We start from the raw sequence: 26,207 nt of genomic DNA, 5'->3' as shown, positions 1-26,207 counted from the left end.
TGTGATCCCTCCCAAGATACATCAGTAAATATCAAGATAATTATCATAATATTTATTGACGTGTAGCGTTCGCCTTTGCCCTGATTCTGATATCAATCTGATAAAATAATTAAAATGTTAGATTTAGGTCAAAAACAAATGACGACTCATATTCTTGCACAAATTATCCATTGCGGAGTAAATCTGAGTGTACGCAGATCGCCAACACGTTTAACCAGCAGTGGTGCAGTGGGTACTGCCGGTAGATCGCATCCCGATCTATCGAAGCTAAGTTCGTTTTCTACGAGTTCTACGCCAACTGATACTTAAATTACTTACAGAAAACGGAAACAACCGCTAGAACAAGATTGCAGATGTAATGATGATATGAAGGATATTCGGTCGGAGTTGAGCCGTATTATACATTATTTGAAAAATATGTATGCTCAAATGAACAAATAGTAAACAAAATTCATTCAATTAAACATTCATTTCAACATTTCATTCAATTAAACAAAATCATTTCGGCGGTATGGCGACCATTTAGAATCGTCTGAAAAGTATGGCGATGCATGTCGATTTTCGTAAATGGCTGCACGACGATGGTTACCTGTGCAAAAGTTAGCCTGGTATCAATAAAATAGTAAATAAAATAAAATTTATTAGTAACTTCAAATATAACATTACAATATTGCTCTGCCTTCTGAACTAGGTAATTCCTATATCTCAGAAGGCAGTGCCTTCCCTTGCAAATTCCATGTTACATTATATTTGGCAAGTTAACAAAATAAATTTTAGTGACTAATGATAAAGGATACAAAGTAAATGATTAAGAAAATAAAAGTATACGATTTGAATTGCACAATACAATGGTTGAATTGTTTTTTTTAAATCAACGCATTCGCGTCGGTATGGTGGGCTTTATGTCACACCGGAAGAGTATGGCATGACACTACCGTCTACATCTTTTTTATGGGCTATCGGTAAATTCTAAAATTTTTGTGTTACAAATCGTTTGACTTTCGCTATTTTTCCGACGAGTTTGACTAACGCCCACGCGACTAAGCCGCCGGTACCAGCGTTCACACCATCATTTTTCTTTCTGTCATTGCGTACTAAGACCCCTGTAGAACCGCCATCCTGTTACAAATGACTCGAAATTTTGTGTCAATGACTCCCGATCTACTAGGTTTGCGAATCGACAGCTCTCTAAAATGGAATCATCACATCGACCACCTAAAAAATAAATTATCAGCACTTCTTAGATCTCTGCGTAATATTACTTCTTGCATTCCTCATAAATTACGCCACACCATCTACAACACGTTAGTAAAGCCGCACCTAATGTATTTAATAGAAGTATGGGGGAGTGCTTACAAAAATAAATTAGCGCCACTCCAAATTTTACAAAATAAAATCATTAAAACTCTCTTTTACTATCCTTTTTTAACTAAAAAAAATCTACGACGACACTAAAATAATGAATTTAAAACAATTATACTTTTATAATACGTGTATGTTCATCCGCAAAGCGCTACATAAAAACATAAATACAAATATTATAATCTCAACATCAAATCGCCACTATCCTAATAGACGAGCTAGCTATCTTGCCCTCCCGAAGATCCGAACAAATTATGGAAGGCGAACGGCAACATACGTTTCTATAACGGGAATAAATGTCTTTAAACCTTCAAATGGCTAAGGCCGCAAGCGACCAATGGCTGAGCTCGGTGGGCTCTGATTGGCTCATTTGAATCGGATCAACAAGAGCTAAAACGCAAAAAAGGTGGATTTGTATAAAAAGCACGTAATTATTATTATTACTGATGGTGACACTTGTGGCTCCGTTCGGATCCACATACGGACGGTGGTGTGGCAATGGATCCACAAATACCAACCGGATCAACAAGTGAAAACGGATCAAATAATTACTAACTATATGGCACGTTTGATCAACATAGTGCCCGTGGAGATATCTATATATATATATATATATATATATATATATATTGTGACTGTTTCATCTTTATCATCTCATTCTAATGTTAACCATTTTTTTTTATTTCTAAATCCAAAATTGTCTGTCATGAGCTATAATCCGACCAAACAGTGTAGTACCTTCATAAACAGTAATTCGCATACTGATTTCTGAGCGAAGTCATAGTACTAATATACGCGTGAAACTGTTCTTTCATCTAGATTAGATTAGTTATTTACCTTATCTTGTAGATACTTCATCCACATCAACTCCAGGCTTTAATCCAGTTTTCATCCAATTACGTCAAGATAAACAAATTGAGATAGACAAGAGCAGTCTTAATTAAGTTGTACAGAGATGCTGTCATAGGGAATAATTAAAAAGATAATACATTTTATGTTGATATTTTATGATTTTCTTTGCGTAAGAGACCAAACAGACACTTCATCTAAAAATATTCTTCTGACGCTTTTGAATTAGTGTTGTGTGCCATGAGTGGGGCCAGTCCTCACCTGGGAAGGAATCCAAAATATAAAAATAGAAGATATAACGTATAAAATGAAGAGATGTTTTCGTATAAGATAGATATTAGAGATATATGAAAGTCGATATTTCATTTAATTCCTTACGTATTTAGACTCTTCCATAACGATAGCATTATTTATGTGCGAGGAATAAATAACGCTTCGGGATATTGCTGTAATCTTTTAATTAAAATATAGTAAAAGCATATTTTTTCCTTTATTTAATATGAGTGAATTATTTTAGTTGGCTTGTATTAATTAAACGCAAATACATTGTAACAAACCCTGATTAAAAATGTCCATTCTACTTACTACTTGATAAGATAGAAATGCTTCGCCGCAGTAACTATAAAATTGGTTAAACGAACCACTCCGAATTATCCAAAACTTTAAAAAAATACGTCGCTTCATCCGCCAGCATTCGCTCGGCGAAGTAATTTCACGAAATTGCCATTCTTCCACTTTCACCTGCCTCATTCCCGGTTATTACAAAACGGAATCCACAAATCCCCGCGATTAACCTAGATCAAACGGCACGCCGACTCTCAAATAATCTCTGATATTATGACGACAGCTTACAGATTTCTTTTGTGCTCCGTCTCATACAGATTCGTTAGTACACATTGCCGCGCATTGTTCCGAAACACCGCTGAAATCCAGGATATTATGTTTCATTATCATTATGTGACCCGTAATTTTCTTGTAGTACAAGTTTTCTATGGTTTCGTGGGCTTTTCACTCCACTTACTAATGTTAATGGATGGCGATGCCTTTGTTTTCGCTTAATGTTCGAATCGTGACATTGTTTTAATATTCTACGTTGTTGTGTTATAACTTTTTGTGTTCCATTAGACTTTAACGCTCTTCTGTAATTTAGTTAATAGTGTTATGAAAATAAATGTTAGGTTTCCATCAGCGTTTTTCAGAATTACGTTAGGCACTGAACTGCGACGCGATACAGAAATGTCATTGAAATTGTGACTAATAGTGTTGTCGCATGTTAGATATTTTTTGATTATATGAATATTTTGGGCAATTTGGATAGTTAAAGTACCTAATAAATAAAAGAATAGTAAATAGCTACAAGCATAAAATTGTGTGAAAAGTATTGAACTGTTCACAGCATAATTTCGATTAATGATTGTGTTTTTGTATAAATAAATATTATTAAATAAAGTAATTATTATCTTTAATCCATGTATTCTATAGTACGGCCGTTACTAGTGGAGATCCTGTCAAGAGAGCAGCCTCTATCTGTGGGGAATGAAGCAGAACTAGCTTGCAGAGCGGTTGGTGCTCGACCGCCAGCTACCATCACGTGGTGGCTTGATAACAAGCAGATGGCTGTCACTGATCCACAAAAGGTATGTTATGAAGAGGTTCAACGAGTTAATCAGATAATAGATAATAATACAAGATAAGCCGTATAACGTGGAGTTTAGAGACGATTTATAAGTAGGTGTCTATGTTAAAATATTAGTATATTGTATTATCGTACTATCGTTTGTAGAATATTGGAATGACATAATATATAAGAGACTTCGATCATATGTTAAGGCTGCAGTCTAGCAAAATTGCGTTTTCAACAAGTTATTTGACAATTTTTTCCCGGCTATTGAAATGATAAACTGAATTTTTTTTTCTTGTTTATCAATTAGTGTTATATACGCAATGCGCATGAATTTTTTCACATTTATAAAGTTACTTTATGTTACCTTAATCAGGCCTTCAAGATAAGTCTCTTTCCCCCAAAGACATTTCGAGCTAAGTTTGTGCACTCACTACGTTGCAACCGATTACAATTTATACAATTTGATCAGCGCATTATTATCCTTATATAGTCGTTATTAAAATCTGCTGAATACAATTGCCGAAAAACTTATGATTTTCCTAATTAGAACGTTATAAATTCATTAAATTTCCCATTTTTTGCCTTACAAAAACTATTGATAAATACTGCTAAAAGTTATTTTTTCCATTAATTTATTCGAGTTGAATGAGTAATAAACCTTTAAAAAAATTTTTTTTGAATTTTGATAATTCTTTAAATATTAAAAAAATATTTAAAATAAGTAGGAAAAATCCTAGCGAATTTCTTTAGTCGCGCTCCTTGGGCCGGAGCGTTCTGACGTGTGCTCTACGCTCGATTTTCCTTCATACCGAAGTGAAAGTTGCTCTACTTCATTAAATTTAATATTTTTGTTAATTGATTATTTTTATCTTAGTTTTGTGCAAATATTCGTATTTTTAAACATTTGATTTCGATATGGAAAATAAACGAAAAAAATATGCGTGTAACTACTAGAAAAAAAATTATCTTCGAACATAAAGTTAATGAAACCAAAGGTGATTGGCAAAAATTTCGTTATTTTACGGGGTGTCAGTAAAGGGATGTATATTTCTTTAAAACTAAAGTAAGCTCATAAATTTTCTTATAATATAATTTTTTTTTGAAGTTCCAAAAATGTTTATTTTTCGTTTGAGAAATACGAAACATAATATAAACTTGTATTGAGAACTTGAACTTGGGACATACGGGAAAAATGATTTGTTTACTCCAAAATTCCAAATATGTCGAGGTGTTTTAATTTTTTCTTCTAGTCATTTTGAACGTAGCGGCATGTTATTTGATTATTAATTTTGTAACTTAAATACAGGATGTTGGTTTTATATTCTGATCTTACAGACGCGCTGACAAATTTAGTCTACCATTTCTAGTTTAGACCTCTAAGTACCAATATTAAAACGAATGGATTATCATCACATCATCAAAACTCAGATGTAATGGAAGATCACAATAACATAGAAAATTCAATAGGTGTTGAGAACTAAACAAACACAAGTAACAGAGACGCGAAGAATAAAAAAAGAGGACGAAAACGATAATTCGTTGATGCTTTCCCTTTTCGACGTATTGTTAGGGTACATCACCAATCTGCAAAAAATAAAACTGATGATTCCCAATTGCTGATTAAAAATGAAAAACAAATAATCGACAACAGTGGTGAAAATTTGCTGATCACAATGAAACATCCTTCAGTGGTAGCAGATTTACTCATTTAAAATGTAAAGGAGAGGAGGACAGGAAAACATTATGAATGTGGATGGTGGATTGTATACAGGGTGTAATCGATAAGTATATGCAGGCGATTATGACGTTATTATTGCAGGTATCAAAAAACTTAAAACGGATATCGAAATTACTTTACCTAATGAGCAAAATGACAATTATAACTTTTTAAAAGTATAACGAGAAATATCTAAAAAAATTACTTTATACATTCCCATATCAAGAAAGGAAAATGGGACTAGTAAGTAGAAGTTAAATGTCTAATTCCGGCCAAATACATGAATGCGGAAGATGCGGTTAAAAATAAAAAATTTAATATTTGAAATACAATGCAAAAAAATAACACTTTTGTCATAGATAAGAAACATGACTATTTTTTCCAAATTCAGGGACAACTAAACGTTGCAGAAGCAGAAGCCTGCTTATTTGCTGTTTGGACTGGAGTGAATCATAATCGTCTAATATTAATTTAGTGAGAAACGTCTTCCCAGTTCAAAATGGAGAAATAAACCATCCACGCGAACACCGACATCCACGCGGACGGAGTCGCGGGCGGAAGCTAGTCAAAAATAAATATCTTTTGTTTTCATTTGCGCATTTTTCTATTTTATAATTTTTTACACAAACATTACATTTTTTTTTATGATATACAAAATTTGATAGAACGTATTCGCAAATTTTGTGTACTGATAAAAAGAATCACCCGGTGTAATTTTCACGAAAATTGTTTCAAATTGTCATTTTAGGTACTTATTACGAATATTAAATTATGCATACGAATGATTTAATTTTTAAAAATTAAGTGGAGCAACTTTCCCTTAGTACATTTGTATTATTTACATATAGGATGACAGGATGCATTTGTTTGCACTACTAGACCAAACCCTTAAGGCCATAATATTATTATAGCTACAAAACTAACAAAACAAGATCGGACCAAGCATCAAGGACTATACGATACAAGTCTGTTTGTTTTGTAACTCTTATCATATTCATCCATTCATTCATCCCAATCATAATCAACTTTTGCTTCCTAATGATTTCACCTAACCACTAATTTTAACTTTACATGACGTACTTCCCACTATCTCCAATACAAAGAAATCTAAAAACAATTCCCCAGGACTCGGAGGACCGTAACGAAACTATATCGTTCCTCCGGTGGACGCCTCGTATGGAGGACGACGGGCGCACTCTCAAATGTCGAGCTGCTCACACCAAATTGGAACACGCCACACTCGAGACTAGTATCAAATTGGATTTGCATTGTAAGTATTTGTCTATAAAATCTACGAGTACAACTATAGTAGATTTTTCAATTCTTGGTTAGACCTCATCGGAATATTGTTAGACGAACATTTAAAGATGTTGATTGCCTGGATATTGAATGTGTTATAATTCATTAGAGGTTTAGCAAGGATTGAACGATCGGGCCTAAAATATGCCTTTTTTTTTTTTTTTTTTTTTTTTTTTTTAGTGGGGAAATCTTGCATAGATACCCATGGTCTCCGGGGAAGAGGCCGTGGGTTATGTCGGATTCCTACCGACCAAAACCCCACTGTGTTCCGTCAAGCCGCATCAGCGACAGGGCCACGGGTATGTGTAGAATTCATCCGTGACGCCTAAAATATGCCTAATAATACCTACAACTACATATTATGCATTAATATTATGTAAAACGAGTAAGACAAGAAAGATACGACAAGAGAATTTGAAAATACTTATTCTATTTAGTATCGATATAATTAGATAATGTTTTTTTTTTAATTTTTGTTAAGACAGAAGAAAGGTTTTAATAGATAAAAAAAAATAAAAGGGGCAATGGGGCAGAACAATGGCTGCTGGGGCAGCTACATTGATATCTACATTAATTGATACATTTAATACTAATAAACTCGAATGAGTTTATGATTGCATCAATGTAAATTAAAAAATAAATAAATAAATAAAATACTTTAAAAAAAAAAAAAAAAAAAAAAATTATGTAAGGCTTTGTGATAATTGATACGCTAGATGTGTATCAAATATACCTGAGAAAGCTTTGAAAGCTCACTTGTTATCTAGTAAAAGACGTTACAATGAGCTTTCAATGTATGAAATCAGAGAAGCAGAATAACTCTGAATTTATGAATCAAAAATCTAAATTGCGACGACTTTGAATCAAAATCTAAGACGAAGACAAAGACTTATATTCAGCTTAATCAGTAGAAAAAATATTTGATCTACAAACAAAAATTTTATTCTTTACTATTAAGCCTCTATTTGAAATGACGTAAACAAAAGACAAATTATCAATTTTCTTTTTGTCACTATCTTGTTATAATGTTTTGTAAGATAGAAGAAATAGAAAAAGAGAATTAAACATCCCGAAAAATTACTTAACAAAATGTCACAAGTTAATGAAAAACCACTCTGCTGAAGTGCCAATACAAAGAACGCCTAAATATAATACGAATTGATGGGAAATATCTTAAGTCCCGCCCCCGGGAATCCTTGTCTTGTAGCTTTAAGATCGACATAAACTATATTTTTATCGTAAATTCCCTTGAAACGTTAGAAGCTTTAGAAATTATGAAATCTTAGACGCTTAGTTTTTCCTTTCGCCTTTTAATTTATAATAACATTTTTAAGACTTCATAATAAACTGGTTAATTATTCCGCAGTGAATGATGAATGATTATTATTGAAATAAGGCTCTTTAAACATCTTAATTTAAATTAGTATTTATTAGTAGCAGTATTATTTAGTCAAGTCATTTTCTTATGATACAAAATTAACAATCAGAATCATTTTGTCATCAGTACAATTATAATGAATATTACAATTATACATTTTACTGTTAATAAACTACCTACTTTAGTTATTATTATTCTTCAGTTTGGCTGTACATAGACCTTAACCTTTCTGTTAAATAACCTAAGTATATCTTAAAATTAAGTGCATTAATGTTGCCTAAAAACTAATATTCTATTTTGTTCCAGTCATGCCCATAGTGACGTTACAACTGGGGTCCACGTTGAACCCCAATGACATAGAAGAGGGTGACGACGTATACTTCGACTGTGGGGTCAATGCGAACCCGCCCGCGTATAAAGTTGTCTGGGAACATAATGTAAGTGTTAACTATATACATAGTGTATGCAAAACCACGGAAACTTTTGTTTTAATCCTTTTGGGGTGATTTTTGAAAATAAAATTAATATGTATAAGAACTTTAATTATTTTCGTTGCAAATCTCATCCCTAATCAGTGCTGTGAATCCGTAACAAATAGACATAGCTCTCTTTCTGACTTTGCGTTTACAATAATATTAATTGATGTTGCTAGCTAGAGTGCACCGTTTCACTACTGGTATCCGGGTAAAAAACAATGACGAATGTTATTTCTGTAGTATTTAAAAGACCTTATTAAGGCCTTACCTCGATCTTTCTCTATGTACAACAAAAGTAAATGAATTGCAATTTCAATTCTTTAAAAGGTTAGTCAGTAGTGTATTTTATTATTGTTTTTGTAAACTCTATCACATACAAGTCACTCATATGTCAAGTTTTTAGCTAGGTGTTCTTATTTTGTGAAAGGGTCTGCCCTCTATATAACTCTTAAGATTGATTTATCAAACTTATACTTACGTGAAATAATACTTACAAGTTGTAGACAGCTTGAAAGTTATTAATAAGTTGACTTATATAGTTTATGCGGCTTTGATTAAAGTTCTGCGGTCAATAATTTTAGTTTTAGTTACGTTTATTGCGTGTTTTTATAATATAATTTAACATTGATTTGACCTCTACATTTTTATACACTGTTTTACGATTTGACTCTGATCTGAGTGATTAAATGTGTAACGAATTTAGAGCCTTTAATAAGGTTTAAAATTACTTTTAATTTCATTAAAATAAAAACTTTATATTATTGATGATGTACAGAGTTTTGTATTAATCAAATTGAACACTATAAAACTAATTTAGAAGTGCATTTATTTCTGCACTAATTATACGAACGTGTTTTTCATCGTCGTCAGTTGCACCACGTTCAAGCCTATTTCTATTTGTAATCGTCATATCAGTTCAAATTTATCCAGCCTGTCAATCATGAAAATCATCAGAGGTCACTTAAAGACTTAAATAATATCTATTTATTCATAGAAATGATATAAGTGATAGAAGAAAGAGTGATACCTCAGTATTATTAATTTAATATTTATTTCCCCAGGGCCAAGTAATGACGCACAATCAGCGAGCGGGAGTGATTGCTGGATCTGCCCATTTAGCGCTGCAAGGAGTGTCGAGGGAGCAGGCTGGGAAGTACGTCTGTATAGCGTCGAATGTTGAGGGAGATGGTCGGTCTGAACCGGTCACTTTGCAAGTTATTTGTAAGTATTGAGAAACTTATTGAGTTATTGAGTAACTAACGACCCGGCTTTGCACGGGTAGAATTATGCACGTTATACAGGGTGTAATCGTTAAGTGTGCACAAGCGATTATTTCGTAACTATTGCAGATACCAAAAAACTTTAAACTGATATCGAAAGTACTTAACCTAATGAGTAAAATGGCCATAGTAAATTTTTAAAAATAAAACGAGAAATATCCAAAAATGTTACATTAAACGCTCCCATACATTTTATTTCCCATACATTTTGTATTCATAGCAGATTTTCGAAGTGATGTCCACATTGTGCAATACAATGAGGAGCTCTATTTACAGTTTCTAAATGAACTTCCCTTCAAATTTGCGAAGTAATTAAAGCAGAAAACCAAAAAAAGAAAGAAAAAGCTAAAATCTTTCATACTTTCTACTAGGTTGATCCAATAGTAATGATAATTGGGTATTTCCTGTGCACATAAAAATATAAAATAAATGTTTTTTGCTTGCTCATGTATTCACTAAGTAATCACAAAAAAATCATATCAACAGTTCACGTTTCCAATTATTTACATTAATTTGAATGTGAACCGTGCGTGTCAGAATGTTTCCCGACAAAAAGAAGAAACAACGATTCGACATGTAGAGGGTAAATTTCTAAATTTTTAATGATATCAGGATAATTTTTTGTTACGTTTTGTGATCATGGACGTTACCCGAGTTCACCATGTTTATGCTGAAACCAAAAAACAATCAATGTCCTGGATGCGAGCTTCCAAAGTGACAATGAAGAAATTCAAAGTGAAAATCAGTAGGTTAGATTAAAGCGGTAGTTTTTTGGGACGCTGAAGGAATAATTATTATGGTGGAATATTTTAAAAAGTTAGCCACTTTATTGGGCTCTTACTAAACAGACCAAATTAAAAGATTGCGGTAGGTTAGTAAGGAAAAGAGATATGGCAAACTGCGGACCTGAACGCTGTTTCACCAAGACAACGCACCAGATCACAAAGCGTCAGTTGCGATGGCTGCCATTCAAAAATCGGCATTACAAATGCTTGAACACCTACCCTATTTTTTAGATCTAGCTCCTATTTACTTTTATCTCTTTCCTTGGCACAAGAAACACTTTCTTAGCAATAAATTATTTTAAGACGACAGCGAAGTGATGGCCGCGTGGAGGAGTTTTTGTGGATGAAGTCAAAGTTTTTTTTTTTAAGTTTAGGAAAAAAAATATTTAAGTATATTTTCTAGTTAGAAGACTATCTAGAGAACTACATAATTATTATAACTGTAATGACCTTGTTTAATATTGATTATCATTACTTTTGGATCAACCCATGTACATGGGATATTCGTATCTCATACTAAATGTATGGGAGGGTTTCAAGTTAATTTTTTAGATATTTCTCGTTTTATTTTTAAAAATTTATTATGGCCATTTTACTCATTAGGTTAAATACTTTCGATATCAGTTTAAAGTTTTTTGATATCTTTAATAGTTACGGAATAATCGCCTGTGCACACTTAACGATTACACCCTGTATACATCGACACCTGCCCTTTGAATTACTCTAGCGACCCGCCCTGGCCTTACTTAAGTGCAAGTGCATGTTATGTAAAACCTTCCTATTGAATCACTCTGTGTATTGAAAAAACCGCATGAAAATTCATTCTGTAGTTTTTAAGATCTGAACATAATGCTTTGGGAAATTAATAATTATATTCCATGCAGTAGTGGAGTAAACTAAATAAGGATGATAACAACATAAATGAGATCTCAGAACTTCAAATTTAATCCAACGTAGTGATGACAAGATGAATCGATGTAATATGCAGCCACATGCAAATGGGATGAAACTATTAACATAAACCTAGCCACGAGTTCGTCCGTTCGTTAGTATTGTTTTTCATTGATTAATCGTGAATTCGGAATGTTCAATGTTTTCCGCTCTAAACTAATTTTAAGATATAATTATTATTTCTAAGTAATCTATAATTATTATTTTATGATGCTTATGATGTTATTTATCTTTTCAAATTTATTTTTATAAAAAAGGATAAAAAGGATATACAAAATTTTGCGCATTGTAAATTAACAATTAGTTATTTACTGTTTTAGATGCATTACTATAAAGCTTTCGCTTCTTATTTACTAGCTGTGCCTCGCGGTTTCCGGATTGATTGCTCCATTCCTATTCGTCTTTGCGTGATGATATAATATAGCCTATAGCCTTCCTCAAGAAATAGGCTATCTCACACCGAAAGAACTTTTCAAATCTGTCGTTCCTGAGATTAGCACGTTCAAATAAATAAACAAACTCTTCAGCTTTATAATATTAAGTATAGATTCAACAAGGACCTTTACATAACTTTCAATTACATAATAAACATCATAATAACACCATGGAATATACAGAGGGTGGCATATAGTCAATCGAAAACATTAAATGGCAAGAAAAATCACACTTCCTGTGACATTTTGTTTTCATTGCCTCAATCCATACTTTATATTTAAAATCTGATATGAATAATGTATTGATAAACTCTCATAATAATTGCTGAGCAGCGCTGGTGTCGAAGATTACAAAGAGGTACTCAACTGGTATTCAGTCTGATCATATCGTATTGTATTCACACTTGACATGTCATTAACCGACTTAAAAAAAGGAGGAGGTTATCAATTCGGCCGGTATGTTTTTTTTATGTATGTACACCGATTACTCCGAGGTTTCTGAACCGATTTACGTGATTCTTTTTTTGTTCGATGCGGGATGGTGTCGAATTGGTCCCATAAAAATTTTATTCGGATAGGCCCGGTAGTTATTAATTTATGAGCATTTTTGTCTGTATTTGTAAATGTTGCAAGTGCAAGTTTGATTCTGTTTGAAGTCGGTTGTTTTTAACGCAGTTATATAGACTTGTTAATACGTATTTATTGTATCGAATTTGTCAATATTCCATAACAAAATTTAAAATCACTACATAGTGTAAAACAAATTCGCTTTCTCTGTCCCCATGTCCTCTTGTTTGCTTAAATCTTTAAAACTAAGCAACGGATTTTTATGCGTTTTTTTTAAATAGATAGAGTGATTAAAAAGCTTTCTCTTTACGTTTTAGTATACAATTTATTATTTTTAGCGGCGGGTTAAGCCGCGGGTGGTAAGCTAGTTTTAAATAAATTGAAAACAAATTAATAAGGTAATGGAACTATGTTGTGTAAACAAACACTTTTATGGCTTCTACAATACGATTTAATTTGTTATCCTTGACTTATTGAATTGAATGATTCTTCACACGTATCATGGTATTAATTTGATTATAAAATACAGGATAATAGGGTATCCCTTGCCCGAGTTTTCCGTTTAAAATGATGGCATATATTGTTTGTTTATTTATAATTTGGAAATTAAATAAAATATAGTAGATACGTACTACAAAGGTAAACAGAAGGTTCCAGTCAGTCTCTCACAAAATTTTATAATTAAATTACCATAAATCATATTGTGAAATATTCATGTAGTGGTGTGATAAATAAAGTAATTTTAAAAGCAATTATTGATGCTGACATAAAAAATATATATTTTAAGGTAAATTATAAACAATTGGTTATTTAAAATTATAAATAGATAGGTATACCTAAAACTGTATAAAGGTCTATTACGTCTCCGAACAAGCAGTTTTCCACGATAAATAAAGTAATATTTAAATTCTTTTAAACGTATTTGAATTGGTTCGATTCGTTCCTTTAATTATTTTGAACAGTTTAGAGCGAGCAAAATCACGGGTATAATAATCGCATAAAACTAAACAAAAAAGCGCTATAAACCAATGTCATTTCTAAATGTCATTTACTAGCAAAAATACATTTTCAGTTGTAATTTTATATTGAAATTTTAGTTACTGCGGAAAATCACGCAAACATTACGTGGACTGGATTCTATCGAATTATTTACTAACTCAGATATTTAGTTTGAAATAATTTTTTATCAATATCTACATAAAACATTCAGAGAATTCAGAGATTAACATGGTAAAGTTAAACCGTGCCCATAAAAAAACTAATCATGGTAGTTTAAAGCAGTTTTATTTAATATTAAGCCATACAATAATACATTACCTATAGACTATTCAATTTTTATAGAATTGAAATAAAATCCGATAATTTCATCCCCAACACATATTCCAAACACTTTATAAAATAAACGACACGTTCAAATGTCTAGTGACGTCACGATTTGCAATAATATCCAGCACACCAATAAATTCTCCCAAACTTACTCCTAACAAACATACAACGGCTCATTGAATTCGATCCTACAACTCCAAACAATGGGAAAGAGCGAAAAACTCGGCAAGACCTTTTTCCGTAGGTAATTTAACTTTAACAACGTACCTAGTACATTGTTTTATTTCTGTAGTCTCTGTAGTGAGCTCTCCTTGGAGTTGCTACTAGTGACTTTCACTGACAATAAATTCACAAAGTATTTGCAGGTAGTAAAAGTTCTTTGCCTACCGCTATGTCCATACATTTGAGATCGGTGTGCGATTTTATTGTAATGTTATAGTGATACTTTGAGTGTGATTAAAACAGTTTAGACAATCATTAGCAAAATATCTTATATTACCTTCTCATTGAAGGTATTATTAGTCCTACAAAACGTTTCTATTTCTATATATTTTGTATAATCTGTAACAATGCACATCGTATGTTACAACTCATCTCAGTGTTAACAGTTTAATTGCATACCATACGTTCATATGATAAACAATCAAACTTCATGCGTACTTAACCGAGTTAACGGGCTGTGACTGTTACTAAAAATAACAGTGACGTTATATTTGAGCTGTGATGTTACAAAGTTATTTTTACACATCTCTACGGCATTGCCGCCGGCGTTGTATGAAGTGGGAACGTGATCATATAAGAGCAAAAAAAATGTCAAGTGCTCTGAATCACAACACACAATGAAAATACCGCAGTCAAAGGAAAATGTGTTTTGTTAATGGGTGGAATGTAATTTTTTTAAAGGTTTTTTTGATGTTATTTCCGATGTTATAAATGATTAATGCTGATGAGTACTTAATTTTTATGTTATTTAATGAACGAGAAGATAAAAATCTTCTCGTTTCATTTTAATTCAATTTCTTAAGAGTTCTGTAAGAAAATTCCTTACTCTTAAATTAAATAGCGTAGATATACCTAGAAGATTCATTATAATGACTATAAATAATTTTACCATGGTTTAATGTTAACCAAATATCACAAAAACAAGCACTTATCATAGAATATTAATTATATTGTATATTAAAACAATTTATTTTAAAACCAAGAATCAGCCTTCCCTGGTGTAATACAAAAGCTTTCTGTCCTTTTAAGACATAATATTCTGACCTTGTTCTGTTTGCTGTTCCACTAATTTATATTTTTCTCCGTATCTTTACTTCATACTGAGAAAATAATATAAGATACAAAAGGTTAGCTTATACTGTATATAGTATAAAACAAAGTCGCTTTCTCTGTTACTATGCTTAAATCTTTAAAACTACGCAACGGATTTTGACGATTGGACGATTTCGTTATCTTTGAATCTTGTCAAAGATGTTTCACTTCTGACACGTGTACAAGGGTAGACACTCTTTTTTTCTTTCTTTCTTTCATACAAAATATTTATATATTTCCTACAGATAAACCAGTATGCAAGAACACAATGACAGCTATAGTGGGTGCTGCTATCAACGAAGCGGCGCGGGTGACGTGCGAGGTCGACGCGTTTCCACCACCAAAGAACTTCCAATGGGTCCTAAATAACACCATGGGGACTAAGGAGATTGATCCTGTAAGTAGACATATAATATAGTGTTATAAGTACTTGACTCAAAAGTTGAATTAATCTCTAGCATTATGATAGAGACTTTATAAAAATTAACAAAAAGACGAAAGCTGATTCCGGTTTTAAATAAATTTAAACTAAAAAAGCTTGTGAGAATAGTTAATGTTAAACAAATAACAACTGGCTAACAAACATTAACCATTTTTAGAAAATCGTTCATCAGGTATTATGAAAAAATGATGCCTTGAATTTGAAATTAATTAATAATTTCGCCTTTTGTGAGATTAATATTAAAACTCCGTATGAATTCTAAAATAATATTCCACCTTCACATTGCTCAAAAAAATATAATTCTTTAATTACACTTTCCTATTAACACACTATAGAAACACCTTTCTTACAGAGTAAATTCACGGTCACGAGCGTAGGCCGTTCCGTACTCACATACACGCCGACCGCAGAAACCGACTATGGCTCGCTAGCGTGTCGTGCCACAAACCTAGCGGGCCAGCAGATCGAGCCATGTAGATATACCATGCTGCCGGCTGTGAAGCCAGATCCGCCAACTAATTGTTCAGCTAGGAATCTGACGGATGATTCCGCGGAATTACGATGTGCGGCTGGTAAGTTGTTGTTATGAACATATTTATGTAAGTACATTGATGGGGTCTTCTTCACAATGGGCAGCGTTGGGCGAGTAGAGGCAATCACGAATCAGTGTAGGCATAAATGTCTATGATCGGCCGTCATTGTAGATTTTTATTCATAATCGCCGTGAAGGCGGCAAACATCGACGATAATTTGCTGGGCCAACATTCTCGATCGTGAAGAGGGCCTAAGTTGTAGTTTATTTATAATGATGAAGCTTCCTTGAGATTGGCAAATTTTTAGAGACTTATAATTATCATAAACCGAACATTACAGTGATATGACTCTATAAAATTAAAGTCAGTAATCTTCGATGTCTTCTAATCCACTACTAAACTATACTGTATTAAGAAGTATAGTTTGCTTACGTCTTGTTAATAAAAGTGGTTATATTGAGAAATTATCCAATAATTATTAAAAAATTAAAAAAAAAATATATAGTTCATTTTCCACCACTCAACCCATTAAATTTTGTGCTTTCCTTAAAGTTTAATATTAACTTGCTATAACTATGGCTCTAATAAGGCTTCTCGTTCCATTAAATATACAACATATTAAATAACATATACGTAGCATGCAAAGTGCTTCTGAGAATAAGAAGTAAATATTATATAGAGCGACATGCAGTCTTACATGTAATAAAATTTCACCTGTGTTGTACCGGTTTTTTACTGAATTTCTGAGACTGGTGTATGAATTTTTAAGATGTTCGTATATAAGGAAATTACAAAAACAGTTATTTATTGCGTGTTTTGACACCAACGACGCAGTAAAAATAAATATGCAGCTGCTTATTCTAATTATTTATAATTACTTCGAATTGTATTGTATTCGCAAATCATAATCGGAAATTCTCATTTAATTTGTATACTCAAGCAAAATACGCTCACCTTAAAATCTGTCATGATTCCTTCAAAAAAATAGAAATCATAAATTACGTTTCTCGAAATTATATTTTGTAAATATAATGTATATTTAGGTACTAAAATAACAAGCGTTATATAAAAACTCTACTTCTTCCAAGGTTACGACGGCGGCCTCCAAACGACGTATTTCGTGGAAGTATGGGAGGCGGGCGAGCTAATAGCCAACGTCTCAACTATTACCCCGGTGTGGAAGCTACAAGGGCTCGGTTCCGGGAAGGCGTTGAAGTTGGCCTTCTACGCAAACAACGCGCGGGGACGGTCTGAAGTTACCACTATGAGAGTGCACACACTGTCGAGGCTTGCCTTGCATACAGGTAATTAGCTGTCAAGTGTTCACGTGACTGTTTCGAATTAGTCTGAATTCGCTACGTGAAATTGAATTGTGTGAGCTCTTTTTTTGTAAAAAATTTGTGAAAAGTGTCTATGTATTTTTGAGCTGAATAAACTTTATTATATTTGAATAAATAATAAATAAATAAATATTTTAGGATAATTTTCACACACGGCACGATCTGATACCATACTAAGCTTTCGCTTGTGTTATGGCACCCAGATGGCTGATAAACATACATATATATATATATATATAATTTTAAACAAACACTTATATAGATAAATATAATATTATGCTAGTATGTTATGTAATATAGGGAAGTATTTTAAACGACACATATTTTTAATTTAGGTCAGCAGAAAATATTATTATGTAAAACGTAGCGCGCAAATAGATCGGACCTACAGCCATATATTTCATTTGCTCCATAAGTAAAGTTGCATAATACAATACAGACCACGATGTTATGAAGATAAATTAAAAACGGTAGATTAAAAATTATAAAGCTACATATTTTATCGTAGAACATTGTTATTGTGCAGAATACATTATGCAACAGAATGCAAAAACCGCTGAAGATGCTTAGGAATAGTTCTAGAATTCATTTTTAAACTAAGCTGTATTTTAATCCGACGATGAAATTCTTCAGAATTCAATAGAGCTCAGGTTATAGAAAGAACCTTTTAGTTTCATACTGTATAACTTTTTGTTAAGTTAAACAGATATAGTTCAACTCATATTAAAAAGAACTGACGGGTTCTTAATGAGTTCGGTTTAATACGGCAAAATAGTGGGTGGTTTTTAATTTGATGGTAATGATGTCTTAGGTCTTTTTTAGTTCTGACTAGAAATTGTATGCTTTATGATTCTGATATTAATAATTTATACTATGAAAGCGTTGAAAGTTATACCGCTCTACTTTACACATTTCAGTAGAAAGTTTATGCGCGTTTAGGGTGCTTTTCATTCAATAATGTGCGAGGATGTATAGTAAGGAATGTGTTTGTAAATACCCAATCATATCGCTTCATTTAGTTTGAAGTTGGGAGCGTTTGGCGTTTGAAGCGATACTATTGGTTATTAACATAATATTCTTCGCATATTATTGTTGGAAAAGCATCTGTAAGGCTTGCTACTTTATTTACGTAAACTCGATACTAAATAGAAGAATATTTCAGAGGCCAAGAGTACATCAGGGATGGACACCAGCTGGGCGTTAGGCATCATAGCTGGTATCGTGGTGACTCTGGCCATACTTACTGCTATTGCGTTGTTGGCAAGGAAACGGCATAGGCCGTTGCAATATGAAGGTATGTCTATTTTAAATAATATTTTTACTAACTAATTGTGCTGCCAATATGGCATAAAAATAAAAATAATTGAATTGTTTTTTGTATAATGCACCTTACAGCTAGTAAAACTTGACATAAATAAAAATAAGAAATGTAAGCTACGAATAACTATATTCTACCTCTAATATAACATTCTCACTTATAAGTACTTTCTTGCAGGACATACTTTACATTTAATAATTTAGCTTGTTTGAGATGAAGTCAAATCTCAATCGAGTAAAGCTTTATTATTTTTATTGATTTTAAATCATTAGTTCAGGTTATGAATAAGCATAGCTTTTAATAATCTCATTGGAAACATTTATATTTTATTATTACAAAGGTGATAAAACAATTTCGAAAACTATGCAGCGTTAATGACCATTTTTGTTTGCGTGTTTTACAATCGTACTAACTCGCTAATGGGTGAAGTTTAAATTTTATGATGCGATTATCACCTTTAGCGACAATTTTCACATAAATGGGTCGTATGCTTAATTAGTTAATTGCAGTCGGTAAAACATTCAGTGACGTAATAAAGTACATTATTATGTCATATTTTGTTGAAACCTGAAAATATGTGTATACACGCGTGGTTTTGCTTGCGTGCATAAAATGAATAATTACGAATAAAATATTCAATTCATTAAATAGTAGGTTAATAAGGTTATTTTTCAAGGTAACATGTTTGTTCAAAATTCATTCATTTCCTGTGCCTTTTTTTAAGCTATTGCATAGCTTCTATCGCGGGCCTTGACCGAATCGAGAAATTCCGTAACGAAAAAACCTCACGCTCCCCAATCCGACGGTTGGAGGTGTGGCTTGAAGGCATAGCATGCATTAGCTTTACCGCGGCAGTCCCCGAGTGCCACACGTCGTTTTTTTCTTTCCAATTGTAGGTACGCTTGCCCGGGTTCACCCGCCATGAAAGTATGTAACTTAAAGATTAAATTATTATATATCTAGCCAATAAGGCTAGATAAATAATAAAATAAGGCAATGAGTTATCTGTATTCCAAATTAAAAATAGGTTTTGCCACATCGCAGAAAATGAAGTATACTTAGTACAATTTCTTTTATTATACTTTAAAATATTGTACGTATAGATATCAGATCTATTTATTAAAAATAAGAAAATTCGGACATACCTAGGCCAATCATAGACATAGAACAATTCAAAAGACTGACAAACGTAAACGTAATAAGTCTAACAAAAAAAAACATATTTTTTTCCATTTCATTTAATGGCGCACAAAATAGTGCAGTATCTAAATAGAAGCCGCTATAAATAATCTTCTGTTGAAATGTCAGCACAAGCGGATACCGAAATATCTTCGCCAGGGTTAGCAGAATAGAAAGATTCCCTCGTGTCTAGAATTCCGAAACGCAACACATTTCTCTGCATTTCAATGTGATTTATGTCCCGAACTTAAGAAATTGCATGTTTCGTCACTCACAAGAGACATTTTTATTAAGTTTCCAATACCGCAAAAAGGAATATCGTGTTTAAATTTATACAGTTCAGTATTAAATTTCGAGTTATAAATTCTATCATTGAGAAAGGCATATTCTGCGGGCATATTCAACAAAATGGAAAATACTGTTTCTATTCCGCTGACTGCTCTCTGTTTTATTTCGTTTGAGTCTAAATTCTATGCATGCGTGAATTAATGGTTTTATTAAATCATTTGCTATTGCTATGTGGACAAATTTATTGATACTATTTTATAAACGTACCTATAACAAATGTATCATACTTTTAAAACTTGGTACACTAGACCGAATGTTATACAGTTTAAATGTATAAAATAAGCATAAAGATAGTCAGAAGCAAAATTTGATACTAGAAATTTTGAGAGTGCATGCTAGATAAAAATTTATACATTTTCCGTAGCCATAAATTGTCTACATTGACGGTGCGAAGGTAATAATTTCTGGATTGAAGCTAAGCCGAGTTAGTACCAGGTAAATTTTGGATCCTAAGTGTTGAATGGCGTGATATATAGCAATACTGAGGTATTGATGAGACATCAAAGCTCAATACTTATATAAAATATCGGTTGTCTGTGATATAGGTAACTTTATCACGGCTAGACATGTGAATTTTACATAAAATTCGTGTGAGGTGGTACTACTACAGGTTATTTTGACCTGGTGACTTGTACCTCAGGTTCCTTGAAACCTATTTCAGTCACCAGTCTCTCGCAACACTATCTCAATATATAAGCTCACTCACTATAATGTATTTGCAAGCAATGTATCTATTTACCTAATGTTGTGATGAGACGAATAGTAATTTTTTATTTATTTATTTATTATTTTATGACGCTTTTCTTGTTTATTAATAAAACATATTTTTAGAATGTTTGTGTAAATTAACTAAGTATGTGTAACATATGTTTTTCATATTTATCTTCCTGATCGACAAAGATAATTAACACAGTAAATAACCTCATCTGATATTTTAATTTGAATAATTTAGGGGGTATCTAGCTTTGGGATTGCTCATGGGCGATACTTACCTACTTACTACTTACTTAAACAATTATTAAACATTTATAATTCATAACTAGGAAATATATATCTATAGGAATCAAACAAAATGTAAACCGAATCATTTACTTAATCTGCCTCTGAACCAACAAATGAGCAGCCTTTGAGAGAAGAGGGGTGATTTTTGAAAGCCAATTACATGAGCGTAAACGTAGTTTTCCCCTGCTTCATGTTTCATTGCTGCTAGAGTAGTAAATGTCAAAATACATTTTCCTTTTAAATCAGCAATCGTTTTCGAATCATTTAGAAATATAGCTGGAAATAGCAAGAATTTTGTTAGTGAAATTTCAAATTAGAATTATCAATTATTACTCAATTTAATCCAGAATTTAATTTGCTTTTTAGTTATGCTTTTTGAAAAAAAGCTTACCTACTGTAATAAATTTTTCGCATAACAGTATTCAGTTAATTTATAATTAGTTTAAGGAAAAATCACATTCCCAATCATTAGACGAAATCAAGAAACAGAAATGATTCGAAATTTAAACGGAATATTAATATAAATTCTTAGCAATATTACTTTGGAGTCGAATAGTCTATTTCAATATGATTCAAAGCCCTTGAGGAATTCCCTCTGATGTCGTACGATCTTCATTACTTCGTCGTTAATACAAAAATATATAGCAAGAAGATAATGTTTCGCTTTAATGTTATTCAATATAATTATTTGAAAATGCTTGTTATAATAGTTGAGAATTATGGAAAGAAAATGTTGAATGTTTTCTATTAAAGCGCGTCACACACGGTGAAGATACTGTAATATTTTATGTTAAGATACTCTAATATAAAACGTTATAGTATCTTAAGGTATCCGGTATCAGCGTTCTGACCATCATTTTTCTTTTTGTCATTGCGTACTAAGACTCCTGTAGAACCGCCATCCTGCTACAAATGACCCGAAAAAATTTCGGGTGATACCGGATACCTTAAGATACTATAACGTTTTATAATAGAGTATCTTAACATAAAATATTACAGTATCTTCACCGTGTGTGACGCGCTTTACTGTTACAGTCCACTTTACTTATTACTTTTTGTACGTAACAGCGAATACTTTTTTAATGTAGTAGGTAAATATTTAATGCAATCTAGTATGTCGCTATATGTAATTTTTTATAGTCTTTATCTAGAGACTAATATGTAAAGATAAAGACTGTTAACAATAAGAAATAAAACAATCCCAATGGCCTTATGCCAAAATAGGTAAATAAAGTTTAAACAAATTTCACAACACATTCTAATTACAGTTATTCATGTATCTAACCAATCACGCACTATTCATACCAAACCGTCCCTAGCAAACGCTAACCAATGCATAAAACCAATGTCCTTTGAGCAGATTGATTGACAGATCCATTCATGTTGCCGTGTATGACGTTCTGATCTTGTAAGTGACGATTACATATTATCCAATATGCCATTTGAACAGATGAAATTGTATGGTATAATACTATATGTGATTTCTTACTGATAGTCTTAATGTATCGGAATCTCTTTGAAACGTAATTTAGTAGCAGTGTTGGTTTAGAAGTTAGCTTTCGAAACTACAATACAATTAAAAAGTCGGAGGTTGGAGGTCAGATGCGCGTGTAAAAATTGTATTGCTTTTTCATCTGTAAATACTACATAATAAAACAGCTATACATTGTTTTATGTCGTACAATCCTGTTTTACATAAAAGTGAAGTCCCGTGTCCCTGTAGTGGGGTAAGGGGCAGATGAATTATGCATACATCTGTTGCTCTGATCAATTTTCTTTAGGGACAAGTAGGTGATCAGCCTTCTGTGTCCTACCAGTCCGAGACATTTTTTTTTCTTCGTCCCCACCGGGAATCGAACCCAGGACCCCTCGGTTCTACGCTCACGCGTCAAACACTGTACCAAGGAGGCGGTCCTGTCTTACATACCTACATATTATTATGTGCAAATAAGTTAACATTTATTATTTTTCTTTGTTCAATACAAGTCGTTACAGTTGAAACTCTATTCAAATTGCATCATAACGAACGTTCTAGAATCTCACAAGCCCTTTACGCCGTCAGTGAAACAACATCCCACGCGCTAGGGTTTCTTCAACCAAACAATGCGTTATGAAAACATGAATACTTTTATTCAATAGAAATCCTTTTGCAGCGCCAGTGCAAACAGTGAAGGCGTATAAAGGCTCAATGCAAAGTGCTAACCATTCACCCATACAGACAGACGACAAAAATCCAGACGTAGTGCCGCTCGGTAAAGGTAAGGTATTTGTTTCTCTATTGTACGCTTTGAACTGTGATACTTTTATTGACAATTGTGAGCGACTGTAATGGCTCTGTTGCTTTGATATGAAGAGTAATCGAATCTGAAGTATTCAAATAGATGTATGTAGCTTCGAGTTGGAGTTGTACCAGTGATAGTACTATCTAGATTTTTAAAAAGTATAATATGTATTTCAATATGGTAATAAAGCTGAAGTAGGGACAATTTATTTACTTCATGCAGTTTCGTTTAATACTTTTAACTTTAGTTTAAATACTCTTTTTGAAGACAGCAACACCATGAACAATAATTAGTGTACATTAAATACAATCCTAATGATCAATTACTTCACCCACCCAATCATTTTGATACATTGCATTGTTATCGATATATATCATTAACTATAATTGTCTCAATATTTTACACAGATTATAATTGCGCGAGGGACCTGGAACGGCCACCGGAGCCTCCGCCCTACGCTGCCGTGGTGTCCCCGCCCGTGGGGTCCTCCCGGAGCGTGCATAGCTTACACGATACGAGGTCGAATACGCCTCACACGCCGAACACTCCAGCTTCTGATGCTCAGGTATGACAAACAAGTGAAACTTCTTTGAAAACATTCAAAAGTACCAAAATCGTTGCCCTACTCCATGACGTGACGGTATTGCTATGACGTGACCTTGAAATTTTACTCTCAACTCGCCTAAAGAATTTTCACTTCAATAACACGAAATAAATAGTAACAGTACACAGGAATTGTTTCCTGACTCAGTTGCGAGTAAGTGAGGAATGTTAGCAGGAATAGATGACGAAATGTTAACCTAAAACAAATATTTTGTAAAACGAGATAAAGAAGAGATAAATCATTAATGTTCAATGGGTTTTTGTACCATTGATTTCAATGGGATATTGGAAATCCAGTTCTATTTCAGTATATTTCGTCAATTTTCCTTAAAGGTTTACTGAATGTCCACTTTAACCGAAAATTAAAACGTACCATTTGAGCACAATATACTAAGCTCTCCAGTAATATTGTAGAACTTACATATTTTTTAATAAAACTAAAAAATCGTGACACTGCCTATTCTTCGACACAATAAAATAACAACTATAAGAAGTCCCCTGCTTGTTAAATCACAGCGACATTTCACCAGATACGAGATCCAACACGTCCTCCATCATCGTTCCATTTGTTCCTTGACATTATTAGATTAATATTATAACAACCACGTTTCTAAGCTGTTGTCTAGGAGTTCACTTTATTGCGTAGTGCGCAAAACTTCCTTTGTAACAATTCAGTTGACTTTGCTGTTTTTGATTTGGCCAATTTGTATGAAAATAATGTTAGTAGTGAAATAGCAAATGGTTATCATAATGGTTCGATGTTTTAGTTCAATTTATTAACCGACTTCAAAAAAAGGAGGAGGTTATCGATTCGGCCGGTATGTTTTTTTTATGTATGTACACCGATTACTCCGAGGTTTCTGAACCGATTTACGTGATTCTTTTTTTGTTCGATGCGGGATGGTGTCGAATTGGTCCCTTAAAAATTTTATTCGGATAGGCCCAGTAGTTTTTATTTTATGAGCATTTTTGTCTGTATTTTTAATGTTGCAAGTGCAAGTTTGAAGTCGGTTGTTTTTAACGCAGTTATCACTTGTGTATCTTCATCATAATTTGCTGCGTAATGAACATAAAAAAATATTGTGTTCTGAAGGCACCCACTAACCCACGTTTATCAATGATTTAAAACCTGATATTTTAACCTATATTAAGTACGTCCCGCTTAAACATTCTACCATAAATTAATTATGAATTTTACGGAAACCATTATAACGCTTAAACCATTGTTATAGAGCATCGGCACGCTAGGAGAGGACCGACGCAGCGTGACAAGCGGAACTCTGTCACGGCGGAGAGAAGTCGTCACGACGAGGACACCACTCCTAGCGAACGCGAGAGAGAGTTGTGTGTAGACTAAGCCTAATGTTAATATAGTAAATCCTTGTAAAGTCCCAATGGGAAATTGATGTAAAGTTAGATTTTTTAATTTGTTTATTGTTAGACTAGTTTCTATGTTGATTGAAGATTATAGGATAAATATTGATTTTGTTTATTATTTAGGATTGGTATGACCATTTATTACTATATTAGAACATGTTACACTTCTGTTTTTTACACAGTTTCTGAAGCGTATTTTACAGCAAATTGGATAAAAGATTTAAATGCTCAAAAATCGCTGAATGACAGTTAATTCATCAAATCAAAAGTACATTCAGACTAGTTTTAAAAAGCAATAGATGCAATTGCAATACGGACGAAAAATTGAATCCTCTTTAGTCAGATAGTTAAAATTGTGCAACAGTTGCTCAAAGGCACTGTAATTCTTTGAGCAATAAAGAAAAAGGCTTCACAAAGAGAA

At 32.8% G+C, this 26,207-nt stretch overlaps 1 protein-coding gene across 1 annotated transcript in view; it reads left to right on the top strand.

Annotated features, from left to right (window-relative positions):
* LOC123691572 (hemicentin-2-like) overlaps positions 1-25,892 on the top strand; it is a 168,002-nt gene extending 142,110 nt beyond the window's left edge. Inside the window, exons 7-17 of the mRNA XM_045636008.1 lie at positions 3,694-3,848; positions 6,678-6,822; positions 8,536-8,666; positions 9,767-9,926; positions 15,608-15,759; positions 16,157-16,376; positions 17,426-17,641; positions 18,840-18,971; positions 23,678-23,782; positions 24,214-24,371; positions 25,642-25,892. Of these exons, the coding sequence (XP_045491964.1) occupies positions 3,694-3,848; positions 6,678-6,822; positions 8,536-8,666; positions 9,767-9,926; positions 15,608-15,759; positions 16,157-16,376; positions 17,426-17,641; positions 18,840-18,971; positions 23,678-23,782; positions 24,214-24,371; positions 25,642-25,761 (1,694 nt within the window). The 3' untranslated portion in view covers positions 25,762-25,892. The remainder of the gene's footprint in view (positions 1-3,693; positions 3,849-6,677; positions 6,823-8,535; positions 8,667-9,766; positions 9,927-15,607; positions 15,760-16,156; positions 16,377-17,425; positions 17,642-18,839; positions 18,972-23,677; positions 23,783-24,213; positions 24,372-25,641) is intronic.
* Positions 25,893-26,207: the final 315 nt, after the last annotated feature.

This window comes from Colias croceus, chromosome 5 (assembly GCF_905220415.1).
Source record: "Colias croceus chromosome 5, ilColCroc2.1".
NCBI classification, from domain to species: Eukaryota; Metazoa; Arthropoda; class Insecta; order Lepidoptera; family Pieridae; genus Colias; species Colias croceus.
Note: the sequence above shows the minus strand (reverse complement) of the source record. Positions and strands in the feature narration are given on the sequence as shown.